The sequence below is a fragment of the Triticum aestivum genome, chromosome 6D, assembly GCF_018294505.1.
Source record: "Triticum aestivum cultivar Chinese Spring chromosome 6D, IWGSC CS RefSeq v2.1, whole genome shotgun sequence".
Taxonomy (NCBI): Eukaryota; Viridiplantae; Streptophyta; class Magnoliopsida; order Poales; family Poaceae; genus Triticum; species Triticum aestivum.
The window spans coordinates 375,135,996-375,152,092 of record NC_057811.1 but is presented as its reverse complement, the minus strand read 5'-3'; the positions used below and the strand labels follow the sequence as shown (position 1 = coordinate 375,152,092).

Genomic DNA, 16,097 nt, shown 5'->3' with positions numbered 1-16,097 from the left:
GGTGGCTCATCCACGTTGAAGGCTCCGACGTCTTCATAGTAGTGCTTAGCTTGAAGTGGTTTGGGGTGGTGTTGTTGTTCTCAACGTCCTTGTATCTACCCTTGGGTGTGTGTTGGTGTGAGGTGTGTTTGTATCGGCTTGTTCGGTGATGATTGCTTTATATATATAAAGCGGGAAAACCTTTTTCGTCAGAGGTCCGAATGCTGGACGCGAATCCTCTGCCGTGCGCCATGTGACGTCGTGCCATTGACATGTGGACCAGGTTTCGAATAGGCTCACAAGTCATTGATAGAACGGCAGGGTGCCGAACGGTAGAGGATCCTCCTCCCCGAATGCTTGCAAACTTCCCATACATTTGGTTCCTGATTGTCAGAGTTCAGACATCCGGACCGGTCCATACAAATTTGATGAACGGTGTGGGATGACAAAAATGTGTTTTTCAGAGTACGCAAATTGCGTACCTTATAGCTAAAAAATGTGTTTGAAAATGCCGGTCCGAACATTTAGGAGCGGTTTACAGGAACGAAGTTGTCCTTAATTAGGGGAGCCTCATGTACAGTAGTAGTACTACTACTACTGAATAGGTATACGGCGATAGATTTGACGTGATTTTCAGATTCCCCGACAATCAACCAACCTGTCCCGTTTTCCAACGGCGTCAAGCTCAGGCTAAGCAAAGGGTGCACCGGCCCGTCGGCCCGTCCGGTGGCACGGCCGGCAGATACGACACGGGTGCGCCGCCTCGGCGAGACCCCCGTCCCGACCGCCGTGCAGCAGCACGGCCACGGCAGTCCATCACACGCCCCGCACCTGCGCAACTTTAGCAGCAAACACGTCACGTACGTGTGCCATGCGTGGATAACGGGGCGGGGCCCGGCCCACCCGAATCCGTCCCACGGTGCCGGCACGCCACGCATCCAGGCGGGCGATACGGACGGCGCGGACCGCCTGAGCCCGACCGACCGACCTCGCCGGGGCTGGCCGTCGCCCCTATATAAATACTCGGGGAGGCACACCGCTGGGTCGGCGTGCGCGTGCTTTGGCAGCGGCATTCGCTCGATTTCCAGGGCGGATCAGACGGCTGGGAGCGAATCCGGGGATCCCGTCCCACCCCGCCCCCACCAGCCCCTCTCTGCTCCTCCCTCCCTCCCCCCTCTGCCCTCCTCTCTCGAAAAAAAGAAGGCAGAAAATAAACTCCCTCCTCGTCAGTTGCTCGAGGGGGCTGCGTCAGCCGATAGCTCTGCCGCGCGGTGTCGTTTCCGCGGCGATCCTGCCCCTCCGCCGCCGCCGCGCCCGCGCGCGCCTACGAGGATCCGTCCGCAGTCTGCTCCACCGGGCATTTCACCAGAGGAGCAGAGCGGAGGCAGCGGCCAAGAAGAAGGTACTCCTCCCAAGTTCTTGTTTCTTTTTTCTTCCCTTTCCCGAGAAGATCTTCTTCGTCTTCGCTTCGCATTCAGGCCCTGTTTTTCTCGGTCCTTTCTTTGCTACTACCGGGACATCTTCGTGTGCCTACTCTTCTTTTCTGGGCGCCATCGAGTTCGTTGCGACGTTGATCATTAAGATCTCCAACCCCTCCTGGGTCCATCCATTCGGGGGGCAATCCCATTGTTTCCCACTGTGGCCTTTTTCCCGTGGCGTGGACGCCCTCTCGCAGCAATGAGTGCTCCTCCTCCTCCTCCGTTTCTTTATTGGGGCTGGCTCGTGTTGATTTGCACACCGAGCCTTCGCGTTTAGCTGCCCACTTGCATCATCATCATCATCATACTAAGTGGAGTATAATCCTCTTCCTCTCCCTGTTCAATCTTCAGATCATTTCGACGTCAGAAGCAGCAGTGAGATGACCATTCAAAAAAGGATGCAGCAGTGAGCGACGGGGGATACGGACGCCACCACTGTTGCCGCGTGGTCGGAATCGCTGCTGTGATCGGGACGTTTGAGGAACTGGTAAGTGTGCTGCCTTCATTTGGCATTATGCATATCCGTTCATGGCTCGTATATCAGCTTCTGCTTACAAGGGAAACAGCTCAATAGCTGGTGTTAAAAATCTCTGCGTGACACTGTTATCCTCATCTTCTCTGAGATGGCACACTGTTATGTTAGCTAGCCGGGGGCAGTGGCGACGTTGGATTTGTGTGATGTTAGTTTGCATTTAGATTTTCTTAGTGGGGTCCGCTGCCAGTGACTGAGAACCTCCTCAGGGCCCTGGGCCTCAAGGGGCCTCATGGGCCTATCCAGGCAATATGTGCATCCATCAGGTCCCTTGTTCGCCTCTCTCAAGCAGACAGAGGAGCGACAGGGATCAAGATACAGAGAGGGCGGGCTGTAGTTGTACCACTGTTAATTTATTGTTACTGTTCTTTTTTTGCGAGAATTAAATCCGTGGTCTTTAGACAGCGATGATACACTTACACAAGATCTACGCAGAACCTTCTCTGCGCACGCTGTACTTGCGGCAGTCTCCAGCAGCGCAGATAAATTCGTCGTAGAACTTGAATGAATACTCTACCGAGCCTACCCGTCCTCTCTAGCCCGCCGGCCGATCCCACCGGTGGCTCGCAGCGCGCAGCATCCAGCAGCGATCCGGTAGCACCCTATCATCACCATCATCCTTGCACCCATCCATGCATGCAATCAACCTACCGGCCTACACCACACGCCGCTGCTCTCTGTCTGTGCATAGCCTGTGGTACGATACAAAGCAGCCTCCTACGCTGCCGCATTGACTCGGTTCCTTGCTCCGTGGTGCCCCTACCGCGCAGGGCCTAGCGGGCAGCTCCACGAGACAGACATGGCATAGCGACAGTGCCCTGCAGCCAGAGCGGACATGGACGGACGGAGCTAGCTAGCTGCTAGGCCCGGGCGCCCACCCCGGCGCGTGCAAACATGCATGGGGCCCGTCGCGCGCGCGCGCGCGTGCGCTCTCCCGATCGGCACTGCGGGTGCCCGCCCCCGCCCGTACGGCCATGGCTGTGGCTGCCCGCGCGCGACGTGCGGTTGCTGTCCGTCCGCGTGCGCGCGTTTAAGGAGGCCCCAAAAGCTGCGGCAAAGGCCAGAGCGGCATGCATTAGGCCTAGGGTGGCCGGCGCGCGCACGTCGCCGGCACTGACTGACTGACTGACCAGGAATTTATGCCGGCCGCGCGCTCGCCCAAACGTGCATGGCCCTGCTCATGTGCTTCTCGTACGGGCCTGGTGCCACGTAGTACAAGTTCGATGCAGAAATATTCATTCATTTCATCCGAGAAGAGACAGACCCTTTACACATGCCGGTGGCTGCACTGGAACTTCTTAACCACTCGTTGTACATTTCAGTTGCATTTTCTTTTGCGTGAAGCTTGGTGTCACTCAAGATAAGCATCAACCAACAATCGTTTTATATACGTGCGATGCAGTGTGATCTGGTCTACCTAAGCAGAGCAGGGGAGAAGTAAGCGATCGAGCGGCCGGCGGGCGTGAAAGAGAGAAGAAGCGAAGATGCTGGCATGCATCGCCTGCTCGACCAAGGACGGTGGAGAGGACGGCTCCCGTGCTGTCGGCGCACCCAACGGCAGGGACGCCGGCAAGTCCCTCACCTCACAGGTATGCCTGTCGTGCACGCAGTAGTACTAGCTTCCTACCATCTGCATCTTTACCTACTCACTTAGTGTTTTGCTACGGCATCCGAACAAACGAACACAGTATCCCGAGGAAGAACAGCTATAAGCTAGCGCTCAACATGGCTTCTGCTTTTTCTGCTCGTACACGGCCACCGAGCACAGAGAGTACCACGTACTACATGCATTGATCAGTCGATTTGAATGCGCTCTGCAACTACTCGCCGCCACCATGCATGTCCTTGGCATTTGAAAAAAAAAAACACGAGGGAGCACAACAGTGCACTACTACACAGTAGCACACAGCGTTCCAGTCTAGTTTTCAAATGAAAAGCGGGAGAACGGTGTCCAAGTGGGAGCTAGTCGTACATGATGGATGACAGTGCCCTCACATTTCCAAACATTCTTGGGTCACAAAGTCGGTCAAGGCCCAGGGGAATACGAGCGCTTGCTTTTCCTAGATCGATCCCCGCACCGGAACGCCCAGGCTTGGGGCGCTGTGCGCAAGGATGTGATTTGTTCTCGTCGCTTTTGTTCCCCACATTCCCCTCTCCGCCTTTCGCACTTGGTACCGTTGCTTGTTCGTCCGTCCTCTTTCCTCCAAAGAAAGGTGTGGCGAAGCACACATGATGGGAGATGCCAATGGGGTCTTTCCAGGATGGAAAGACGCTCTTTGGCTGATTTAACCCTGGGCTTTACTCTTCCAAGCCAATACAATACTCCTCTATCACCTTTTTTATATAGTACGAGTTCCAAATGTTGCTGCTCACGCAAGGAATAAAGTGGGCCGTAGCCCGTAGTAGCAGCACTCATTCCATGGTCCTTACATTACATGGGCTTGGCTATGCTAGGCCCAGCCCGGACCTCTTTCTCCCTGCACCATCCATCCATCTCTGCCTTATCATTTGTCTCAAAAACAAAAACTCTGCGTTATCATGGCACGCCTCGAGTGTTTACCACCGTCCTTGCACCTTGGCTTCCTGCACGCTTTGCCTTTTGCAATCAGTTAAAGTACAAGTCTTAAGCAACACACGGCATGCATTATGGGAGCCTCCCCTCTGGCTGATCATGATCGGCACCGGCTGCGGTGCGGCTTTGTGCTGGAGTAGTACGCAAGTGCTTATTTGTTCCTTGCTTCAGACCAAAGATGTCCTCGCTGGACTAATTAGGGCACGGTGGTGCGCTTGGCCTTTGGTTCCTTTGTGCTTTCTAGGCTTCTGCTAGGCGAAAATGTGCTGCCTTGTTAGTTTCCTACTACTACTAGTTACAACAGCGTCTATCATTAAACACCCGCTGTTATGATTGAAGCTTTGCTTAAAGACTGAATTATCGCGCACTAGGCTCGATCTTGATGCTTGATCCCGGGAACAAAATTAGGGCACATTCTAGACCTAAAAGTGATCATGATGATACCTCCCTGTGGCTCTTGGGTTAGGCGGAGCCGTTCATTGTGGATGTGTGTGGGGGGAAATATCAGGTGCTCCCAATGCTTAGGTGATACCATGATGAGCCGTTGGAACGGCATACAAATAAATGCAGAGATTGTACGCCTCACCCCGTCGGCAAATGTGGTAGTGGTGGTGTCTATTGTACTCTTCTCTCTCGGGGAGAGAGTTTCTCATAAAAAAGAAAGAAAGTACTAACCGTGATGGATGGCATCACACTAGAGCGAGACGTTTGATTGCGGGGCGAAATATTATTCGTGACACTGATGTACTTGGTGATATTGTTTGAAGAAATGTGTGTCTGAATATTCAGCTACACCCCGGCAAGCTAACGCAGCGTTCCTTTCGTCCGCTCTTTTGTTGGGTCCTAATCGAGCAGGATTAATTAATTAGTCAGTTTTGCTAAGTCTCAGTCGACTGGGACTTTGTTATGTCTCAGTCGATGCTATAATTAATACGTTCCCTTCGCTAGTACTATATGCTCGCACTATAATTCGAGTCACAATTGATATCTTCTGCTATGAGTATATTACATTACATTAATTGGTGATCTGACTGACTGACGGAGCTCCTGCAAATGTGCTTCCAGCTCAAGGACATGGTGCTCAAGTTCTCCGGCTCCGGCAAGCACTACAAGGCCACCGGGAGCCCATCGTTCAGGGGCAACCGCTTCCACCGGTCGAGCCGGCTGGCCGCGTACCCGGGCATCATCGACGACTCGGGCTTCACGTCCGACGGGGCCGCCGAGGCGTACACCTACACGAGAACAACGTCGAGCGCGGGCGCCCCGTCCACAACGTGGGACATGCCCAAGATCAACCATGGCTTCCAGCCGCACGCGAGGAACCCGAGCGCGAGCTGGATACCGAGCATCGGGGAGGAGGCCGAGGAGGACGACGAGGAGGCCGTCGTCCTGGAGGAAGACCGCGTGCCGAGGGAGTGGACCGCGCAGGTGGAGCCCGGCGTGCACATCACTTTCGTCTCCATCCCCGGCGGCGCCGGCAACGACCTCAAGCGGATCCGCTTCAGGTTTGTGCCGATCGGTCGATGCTTCGATGCCGGTATCGTTAGTAGAGACCGAGTGATGATGATGAACTGATGAAGCAACAACAAAAAAATGCAGCCGGGAGATGTTCAACAAGTGGGAGGCGCAGCGGTGGTGGGGCGAGAACTACGACCGCGTGGTGGAGCTGTACAACGTGCAGACGTTCCGGCAGCAGGGCCTCTCGACGCCGTCGTCCTCCATCGACGACGCCATGCAGGTCAGTCGCCGGCCGCCTTCCAATTCCACGTCGTTCTCTCATTTCATCCGTGTGCTGATCGTCATTTGACACCGTGGGTTTGCACTGCAAGCAGAGAGAGTCATTCTACTCCCGCGCGGGCTCGACGAGGGAGAGCCCGGTGGTGCTGCCGCCGTCCGCGGCGGCGGCGAGCAGGGAGCGGCCGATCACCCGGACCGCGTCGTACAAGGCGGCGTGCCACCCGTCCACGGCCGTGCCGGACCCGTCCGACCACGTGTGGGCGCACCACTTCAACATGCTCAACACGGCGGCGGGCGCGTCGTCGATGCCGTCGAGCGCGGGCGCCCCGCCGCCCTACGACCCGTCGCGCGCCACCACGTCGTCGCTGGACGAGGCGTCCGTGTCGGTGAGCAACGCGAGCGACCTGGAGGCGACGGAGTGGGTGGAGCAGGACGAGCCCGGCGTGCACATCACCATCCGCGAGCTCGGCGACGGCACCCGCGAGCTCCGCCGCGTCCGCTTCAGGCACGCCCGCCGCTGGCCGGCCACCTTTGCTGTTGCTGAATCTCGCGCGCTCACGTGAACCCGACTAACCGACCGATGGTGTGGTGTTGTGTGGTTGCAGCCGGGAGCGGTTCGGCGAGGAGCGGGCCAAGGTGTGGTGGGAGCAGAACCGGGACCGGATACACACGCAGTATCTGTAGCAGCGAGCGGGACACCACTGAAGCAGCTAACACGTACGTACGTCAGGTGACTCAGGTCCGGATGGGACTCGTAGGTTAGAGTGATGGTGATGGTGTGATACTTACTGTACTAAAGCTAGTGCTGCCGTTAGTCCATTCGTCTTGAGAGGCGGCAGGTTGATGGTTCATGCTGCTGCGCCTTGTGTAAAATGTGTTTACCGGACAGTTACCGGTTCTTTTTTTTTTGGATCGGTTTGTATGTTCCTGAACAGTGTGAATGTGTGATTCGTTTGTTTCTTTGTTTATTTTACCTGCTTTGTGTGAAGCTTTCCTTCGATGTGCTTAAATCTCACACGAACTTCGTAACGGTAAGAAACAGGGCAAACAAATGTATAGATTGGTAAGTTGCCTGAAAAGGAAATTGTGCCAGGGACATCGAGTTTCTAGTTTCGAACTCACACGCTCCGGGTGCATGTGAGCTTGAGACTAGGAACACACTTTCGTTGAGCCCTTCCTTCTCCCTCTGCACTTTCTTCCTACTCCAACCATCTTTTCATTAGACACTCGCCTCCCTACCTTTCCTCCAATTGCGGTCGCACATTACCTAATCCGAGCGGCAATCAAAAACGAAAAGCAAACCCCCTCCCCCATGTCAACGCTCCGCCTATCTTTGGCTAGTGCTTGATCCCGGCCCGGCCTCAGGGCAGAGCTTTCCTCCTTTTCTTCTCCCAAATAATCGACTTACATCAATTAACATATTTTTCTTCTTCAAAATGGAAGCATGAGCTTTGCATCATCTATTAATTAAGAGAAGAATAGAGTTGGTGTTACAGGCGACCAGCCTTATAAGATAAAATGATTGCTCTCAAGGCATTATTGACCCTGATTTGTTGGCACACGCAGTGACTCAAAGCCTGTCCTCGTTCTTTATAGTGTTGAGCAAAATAGGTGGAGGGGGGCTCTTGTGACGGAAGACACAGCCATTCCTTTCGTTTCAAATTGTCCAACACACAAGCTTTGTTAGAGACACCATAGCCTTTCTATTTGGGGTGTTCAATCTGGAGAGGTTGATCCACCAATCCTTAACAGCGTGCTCCAAGTGTCATAAGAAGGTATCAAAGGTCCCAAGATGAAGTCAGTCGAAGACAAGGCTCCAAAGTCAAAGCGTGAAGCGACATTTGTAGAAGAGGTGAGCCCCGGATTTGACCTCCCTTTTACAAAGCGGGCAAGGGCCGTAATTTGGCCATCCACACTTGGCCAAGCGGGAGGCGGTCCAAATCATTACTTGAATAGCTAGGCCACACGAAAAACTCGACCTTGGGAGGGGCCCAAGCTTCCAAACCGTGTGCTCCATAGAGGATAAGATGGTTTCCGAGAATTATGCTTTATGTGCAGAGGTTGCAGTGTAATGATCATCGGGAAAGTATCAGGTACTCCCATCCTTGAGGTACTCCCAATGCTCCAAATTCAGAAACCATTCTTAAATGTAACCAAAAAATTCGGAAAAAAATGTGAATGTTCATAGGTAATGTGACTACAACTCCTAAAAGTTTGAGGTCCAAACTCGAAACGCATATTGAGAAACAAAAATGTAAAATCTAGCATGAATAGTGTAAGGAAAAAGACAAAATCAACATTGACACTATTCACATTTGGATTTCATTCTTTTTTTTCTCAATGTGCATTTGGAGTTTGGATCTCAAATTTTTAGGAGTTGTAGTCACATTCCTTGTAAACATTCATATTTTTTTCTGGATTTTTTTGTTACATTTAAGAATGGTGTTTTGAATTTGGAGCACCGGGAGTATCCCAAGGATGGGAGTACCTGATACTTTCCCAATGATCATCATTTGTATGCTTTCAGACAATGTCATCCTCGGTGAGGTCAAGGTCAACGAAATCACCGATGTGAGCCCAGGAGAAATCGTGGGAGAGCTTAATTTTATAGATCCAAGCATTTTCCTTGAAAACCTCATACACCTTCCAATTTTTCGGTGAGGACGCGGTGTGAATGAGGGGTGCAATATCCTTTGCCTTGTGCCAATTATCATTTGATAGTGGAACCCCGATCCATTTTTTTGGATCGAATGGACTAAAAATTGACTTACACCATTTCAATTTTCAGGCAAACTCACCAGTAGCAAATGCATTTCAAAGGGAAGAAAAAAAAACCTTCAAACTAAAGAGACCGTAAAAGCTTTGAAAATGTAAGGGAGATATCTGTCATGGTGCAAATTTAAAATTTGACCAGGGAGGATACACTAACGTGCTCTATTAAATATCGCAAACTGTACAAGCGAAGCCAAATTATCCTCTTCATTGGAGGGTTTGTCGACTGCTAGATTGCACATGAACAGGACAACGGTCTGCGATATGAACGATTGAGAAACTAGTTCACAAACCAAACCAAGACCACACATGTTTTGTTCATACACGGGACAAACTCGGGGCATGGGCAAATCCACACCCCAGTACAGGGAAAGGTCAGCAGGCTCGAGCACATTCGCAACACATTCTCTACCGTGGCACCTGGACCAAGCAAGCAGGGGGAGGAAACTACCGCAAGGACCATGAACAGGCAAAACACACGGTTGGCGCCGAGGCGAACCTGGTTTTAGCTCTGTAGCCCACACGCCTCGCTGCTGCAGCTGATCGGTTCTTCACTCTATACTCCTTTAGCTCACCAACTTTCTTGTCAATCTCTTTGCCGGAGGGATTTCGTCGGATTTCCCGAGGAAGTCTGACTTGAGATGCCCAGCCTTCAACAGCGGGACAGGGGGCTTCACAGCCGTGCGTGTTCGAGAGGTCACAGACATATGAGCAAGCTTTTCGGTGATAGTCGAAACCTTCTGAACCGTTGCCCGGCCAGTTTCAGGTAAACTGCGTGAATGCCTTAATATCGGGTTCGCGTTCCCTGTGGTTCCAATGAAAGAAAGAAAAAAGATCTTCATGATCAGACCACAAGCTTTGGGATGGAAATTCCGCAAAGCAGTTTCATATAGGAAACTTGCCTGGGCTATTCCTTGCCGGTACTCGACTAGTAGTTTGTTTGGTGTTACTCTCAGTGGGCCGTGTACTCTTCTGTGGTGCCTGACGATCCAATTGAAGTTTTCTTTGCACACCTGGAAGATGGATAAACAGATTTACAATATAGACGTAATGCTAGTTAATTATGAGTACTTCAAGAAAAGAGATAATATATATTACCGATCTTAGATAAGCTGCTAGGTTTTATAGATATGTTTGCAGCAGGTTTGCTTGTGGAGAGAGCTCCAGTGGAGTATCTCCGAGCAATGTGTCCTGAAACTCCTCTTGCTCCAACTGAAACAAATGGACCAATCATAGTAAAACAAGGGCTTTAGGAACGAACAGGCTATGGGGCGAAAGTGTGTATACTAACCACCCGGAGGAGTTTTAGGGGGACCTGCAGCTTTTGGCCGGACAGCAGCTGGAACATATGTACAATCCTAATGGTTGGATAACAAGAAGAAAACCGATCAGTCTCCAGAGCAAAGACAAAGCAACATAGCAATCGGAATAATAGTTTTACCTTAAAGAAGGCATGTTGGAGAACTTCCGCGGCTTTTGGTCTCTTGCAAGGATCCCATGAGCACAGAGACTACAAGATGTAGAAGGAAAAGGAAAATTAGGAAATCCAATGAGTTCGGAAATGTCATCTAGGACAAAAGATTTGAAGGACTTACGGATATAAGGTCAACTGCCTCACTACTGGCTGATTTCATTACCTCCGACAGTTGATTGCCTCTGATCTGCGTATACAAAGAACCACCCAAGATTATTAAATTAAGCCCTGAACAAGTATTCATGTGCATTCATAGTGCACAAGATCACACATAATCTAGGTTAAAGTCATGAATCAAGTTAGAACAAGATGTTGACTCGTGTCTTGTTTCAAACCTAACAGAGTTGCACTGCATAAACCATGCATACCACTAAAAAGGTGTGAAGGCTACACAATATGCAAAGTGAAGCAGCCCTGATATTCTCAAGAAAACAGGACCCATAGGATTAACATGAGGGCATAAAATGCACGACGACGAAGGAAATAACACAGCTCACAGATGCTAGTAACTTACAGATACTCAAATAACAGGTATTAGTTCTACTGCTTACACAAGAATTGCTGACCCGGAGAATCACAACAAAAGTATTATAGACAAGGAAACATGAATATTGACCTGTGGGAACTGATACTTCATCGCCTCTGCAAGAGACAATCCCTGGGGCCATGTTTGCTCGTCTGGGCAACCAATAACGTTGCAAATCTTGAGAATCTCATCCGCTTCACTATACAGTGAAAGAAGAAACAAGTGATCAAAGACGGTAACTACGAGGGGAAAAGAACAGACACAATCATACGAAGTATGCAGAGAGTGCTAGTCACAATAGCAGAAGATATGGTAAACCATATTACCTTGTGCCAGGGAAAAGAGGATGGAGTGTCAACAGCTCGGCCATTATGGCACCCATTGCCCACATATCTACCAAGTTATGAAGAAGGCCCATTTATTAGTTGGAAGCATGTGTAGGCAAGCACAAAGTAGACAGTAGTAGGTTCTTACCAACTGCAGAATCATAAGCAGATGACTGGAGCAACACTTCAGGTGCTCGGTACCTAAGACATTGAAACACATGGGGGTCAAGAAAAAGTATATCATTGTTGTTCACTGTGTGGTGGGGCTATGGGAGCGGCACTAACCAGCGTGTTGACACATATTCTGTGTATGGTGGTGCAGATGAAACTTCTCTTGCTAGACCAAAGTCTGCTAGCTTTAGGACATCTTTGCTAACCAGCAGATTCTCTGGAATGGTATAGCAATATAGTTAACAAAACAATAAAATATGAATGAATGAAAAAAATGCATTAGTTGATCTGCAAAATTGGAACGACTATAGCTGCTAGAAGGCTTTAACAAACAACTCACAATACACTAATGTCAGACTTCCATTTAATTTGGCTGGTAGAAAAATACAGGGCAGGGGGTAGATGAGTACATAAGAAATCCTACCTGGTTTGAGGTCACGATGAAAGTATCCCCTCTGGTGCATATAAGCAAGAGCCTGGAAAATCTGAAAGCACCAATTACGAACATCTGACTCCGCGAAAGGCTTGACTCTGTCTTTCATAAGTTGGTAGAGATTGCACTCCTAAATGAAACAATGGACAATATTCAACAAAAGCATGACATGGGGTAGTTATAAACTTTGTTATCAATCACGTGCTTAAGTACCATGTATTCCATTATGAAGTATAATATATCATTTTCCCTTATGACCTCCTTGAGCTTCACTATGTTAGGGTGATTCATGCGCCGCAAAGACTTCAATAAAGAAGAAATGTTATTTGAGGGAAAGTAATATGCTAGAGAACATCAGAGAGACGAGTACATGACTGGCTAAAGTACCTTTACTTCACGTAAACTCATACATTCCTCGAAAGAATAATATTTTCTTTTCATTTTCTTAACGGCCACCTACATTAGATTAATATGAAACATTGACGTCAACTTTGTTGTTTCACAGTTCACGTAAAGATAGCAAGAGTGATATATCATAGGATACGTACAACTTCACCATTTTGTTTATTTATAGCGCGCCATACGCTCCCGAATGTCCCATCACCAACTTCCTTAATCAACTTGAATCTGCAAAGATAAGGCGCTCTAAGAAAAATGCAAGCCCGAAACAGGAATTCAATACAACTGATATCCAGAGGAGAGAAAAATACAAAAAGGGTTACCTATCCATTTTTCCAGTAATTTTGTTGCCTGATAGAAGCTTTTTCCTTTGGGACAACCAGGTATGAAGAAGCCTTTTCCTTTGGGATAACCAGGTATCAAGAAAAATCAACAACAAGCACAGAGAAGTGTTTCAAAGTCTAAGCGACCAATATATTGTCTATCAGTCCGCACGAACAGATTTATGATCCGTGAATTGAACAGTGGGCCTCCACTAGTTTGTGCTGTCTTGGCTTTGGTCCCCTCACGAAGATCCCACAGCAACCATAGTAGAGTCCCAGAATATAGCAAGGATGAGCCTTGACCTCAGATGGTACACAGTAAAGCAAATGGCAACTAACTAGGGAGTGACAGATGGAGACTGAATGCAGTAAAGATGGTTGACCCTGCATATATTAGCAAAGAGAAAAGAAATTCAGAATGTTTCAAGAGATATGGGCACATCATTAGCCAGTTTACATGATCAGCATCAACTACTGGATTTGACTACGATAAGAAGTTACTCTGAAGATGATGCGCTGATAAATAGAGAATACAAAATGCAAAAGAAAGGAAAAACAAAGCAGGTATTTTACATGTAGATGTGGAGCATAGACTGGAGTATCGCTTCAGGATCGCCTCAGCCTGCTGTCGTTGAGCATAGAACCACTATGTGCAGTTCACCAGAGAGAAGAGTTGGGTGTTCCCACGAGCTAAAACACGCCAATCAAAAGTTTCTTCTGAAACAAATAGCTTGCATTGAAGGTGATATGCCCCGAAGACCACTTTTCCCATGTCTTTGACGAACACTTTAAGCTCCTAAGATCACTGCTTGTGCAATCTGATACAATGAATGTATTTGAATCAGAATGATGTGGTCGATTATAAAACTTTTTGCGCTCCATGACATGGTATAGTGTATGCCAAAGGAACAAGAATCATTTCCATGAAGCATGAACATCGGTGCGACATAGAACCATTTGGATTATATATAACGCAGTCGACTGACGACCTCTATCAGAAAACAACACAAATTTAGCAACATTCCCAAATCTAGTTTAAAGCATCCATTTTAATATACTAAGATATATGGAGGTCTGTACACAGAAAAAATTTGAATTGAATCATTTTAAGTGGGTAATAATTTACGGCCCACGTGTTGCTAGAGCCAACATTAATGCACAAAATGAAACATAGTTCTCAGGGAAATATCAGAATCAGATATAGCACTCGTTTACCTAAATCACATAATACTAGGCATACATTAATACCAGGGTAGAAGTGTATAACATTGGTGGAGCTGGACATTGCAAACCATATTGACATCATTGATGCTATTCACCAATCGCAGTAACGACCCGGCATCTCAATTGGCATGGTGATCAAGCTATACCGCTGCTTGAAACATCGAAGTTTGTAAATAATGTTGCTATCCAATTACAGGCTCAAACGGTTTTATCGTAGCAAAATCCATACATATAGAAACATCTCCGAACTCAAAATACCGCCTCCGGTTGGAACCAATGGGAAGACGCCTGCGTTGCTGCCTTATTTTTCTGGGCTTCTCTCTCAAACTTCTGTATTGCCACCTCAATCACAATTTACATTGCAAGCACGAAAACACATAGATTTTTCTCATCTATAGGAAGAAAAAGGGCGCCTTTTAACGGGAAAAAGTAACCTTTCCGCGTAAAAATGTAAATCAGCCAACAAAAGGAAGATGGAAAATCCAAACAGGAAAGCATCTCAGCATAATCCTGAAAACAAGCTATCGCGGCACCGCCAGGCACAAACCTACACATGGATTCGCATTGGAGCGAATGCCCGGTGGCGGCTCAGATCCGGCGCCTGGGACACAGATCCGGGGCAAATCGCCTGGAGCAAGCAAAGCGAGGAGGGAGAGAGGGACGGAGCGCGACGCGAGAAAGGCGGGGGGCAATGGAGCGGAATCGATGCCATACCTTACCAGGCGGGCAAAGGAGCATAGGGTGTGGTGGTGGTGGTGGCTCCCCACGTGCCGCTGCAGCGGCCGCGTGTCGGCGCGGCCCACCTCAGCCCAGCCCCGCGCGGCGCGGCGCAAAGGAGGAGGCCGGTGGGGCGGCGCAGCGCCGGTGACTGCGTCGCCGTGGCGGCGGCGGCGGCGGCGTGGAACGGTGCGGGCGGGCCGGGGGGGGGGGGGGGGGGGGGGGGGGGAAAGAAGGTGGGAAATGAGCCGCGGCCTGCCTCCCACCGCACCCTCCCCTGGCTTTCTACCCGCGACGCGCCCCGTTACTTTTTATAACCGTGACCAACAACATCCATCCCCGGCACCGCCTCGCCTCTGGCGCTCCGCCGGCCTCCCCTCCCTCCCCTAACCTTTTTTTAACCTCTCTCTCCCCGGCTGACGAAGCCCTTTTCGTTCGGGTTTGCCCCAGCGGAGGGGAAGCAAAGTATTTCCTGCCTTTTCACCCGCCCCCGAACCAACGACCTACTATCTTTCCTTCCCCGTCCCACGATTGATTGCCATTGACACTTTGGGGTGGGGTGAGGTGAGGTGAAATGATGGGGAGATCGTAACCGTGTGGACTTCTCTCGCCACGGCCCGCCCGACGTTGATCGGCGGTGGTTACCGGATGCAGCGGGACGGCGACGGACGGACGCGATGCTCCTCCACATGTCAGTCAGTGCCAGCTCGGCATATTTATTCAGCATTCCAAGTAACAGTTCTTCACCTGGATGATTTCTTATCCTCGCTGTAAATGGTCCCGGAGGACCCGAGCTGCCCACCACCACCATCACCTGCGAGGCACCACCACACCAACACCAAGCAAAAAAGGCTAGCAAAGGTGATCCGGCCATTCGGGTAATCACGAGCAGAGGCCATCGGCCATCAGCGCTGTCTCTACATTCCGTGCCACTGACAGCATCATGGGGGGTTGGTGCGCGTGTTTATGGCGTTTGGATTGGACCCGACGCAAGCTAGCGGCCGCTCTCCACTCCATTCTCTCCGGTTGGTAGCCGGTCACATGGACGTGATGTTGATCGGTGTGGTGTGACACTGATCTGCTCTGTTCCGGAGGGCATGCTGATGACTGATGGTGGGATTCCAGACCCATGCGTGGTCCGTTCTAGTGGTGTTTTATCATTGGGTTGGTTCTCGGCGTTTTTGTGTTTTGTTCTTTTATGGAGCTGGTGGTACAATGATTAATGTCTTCGATTATTTGAGCGCCGGATGTGGTGAAATGACAAAAATGTTTGTTGAAAGACTGTAGTCAGGCATCCATGGCCTCTTCTTCTTTTCTTTTCTTTTTGAGAAATCACTGCCTCTTCTCGTATGAGTGGAGATATTTTTGGCCCACATTTCGTTGGAGTGGATCTAGATAATCTGGCTGTCCACTGGAGCGGATTATTAAAAAACC

General features: G+C 49.8%; 2 protein-coding genes across 2 annotated transcripts; one reads left to right on the top strand and one right to left on the bottom strand.

The window, feature by feature from the left end:
• Positions 1–1,028: 1,028 nt before the first annotated feature.
• Positions 1,029–7,271, top strand: LOC123145191 (protein Brevis radix-like 2). Its single transcript, XM_044564539.1, has 7 exons — positions 1,029–1,381; positions 1,809–1,944; positions 3,392–3,578; positions 5,627–6,066; positions 6,161–6,299; positions 6,394–6,803; positions 6,904–7,271. The coding sequence occupies exons 3-7, from the start codon at positions 3,474–3,476 to the stop codon at positions 6,980–6,982; spliced, it is 1,173 nt and encodes a 390-aa protein (XP_044420474.1). The 5' UTR covers positions 1,029–1,381; positions 1,809–1,944; positions 3,392–3,473; the 3' UTR covers positions 6,983–7,271.
• Positions 7,272–9,259: 1,988 nt separating this feature from the next.
• Positions 9,260–14,883, bottom strand: LOC100192179 (cyclin-dependent kinase F-4). The gene is made up of 17 exons (XM_044564538.1): positions 14,661–14,883; positions 13,296–13,540; positions 12,723–13,106; positions 12,549–12,627; positions 12,388–12,456; positions 12,214–12,303; positions 11,992–12,130; positions 11,682–11,784; positions 11,545–11,597; positions 11,397–11,463; positions 11,161–11,269; positions 10,666–10,731; positions 10,512–10,580; positions 10,362–10,428; positions 10,169–10,282; positions 9,973–10,083; positions 9,260–9,875 (listed from the first exon to the last, which is right to left on the bottom strand). The coding sequence occupies exons 3-17, from the start codon at positions 12,728–12,730 to the stop codon at positions 9,637–9,639; spliced, it is 1,383 nt and encodes a 460-aa protein (XP_044420473.1). The 5' UTR covers positions 12,731–13,106; positions 13,296–13,540; positions 14,661–14,883; the 3' UTR covers positions 9,260–9,636.
• Between the last annotated feature and the right edge of the window lie 1,214 nt (positions 14,884–16,097).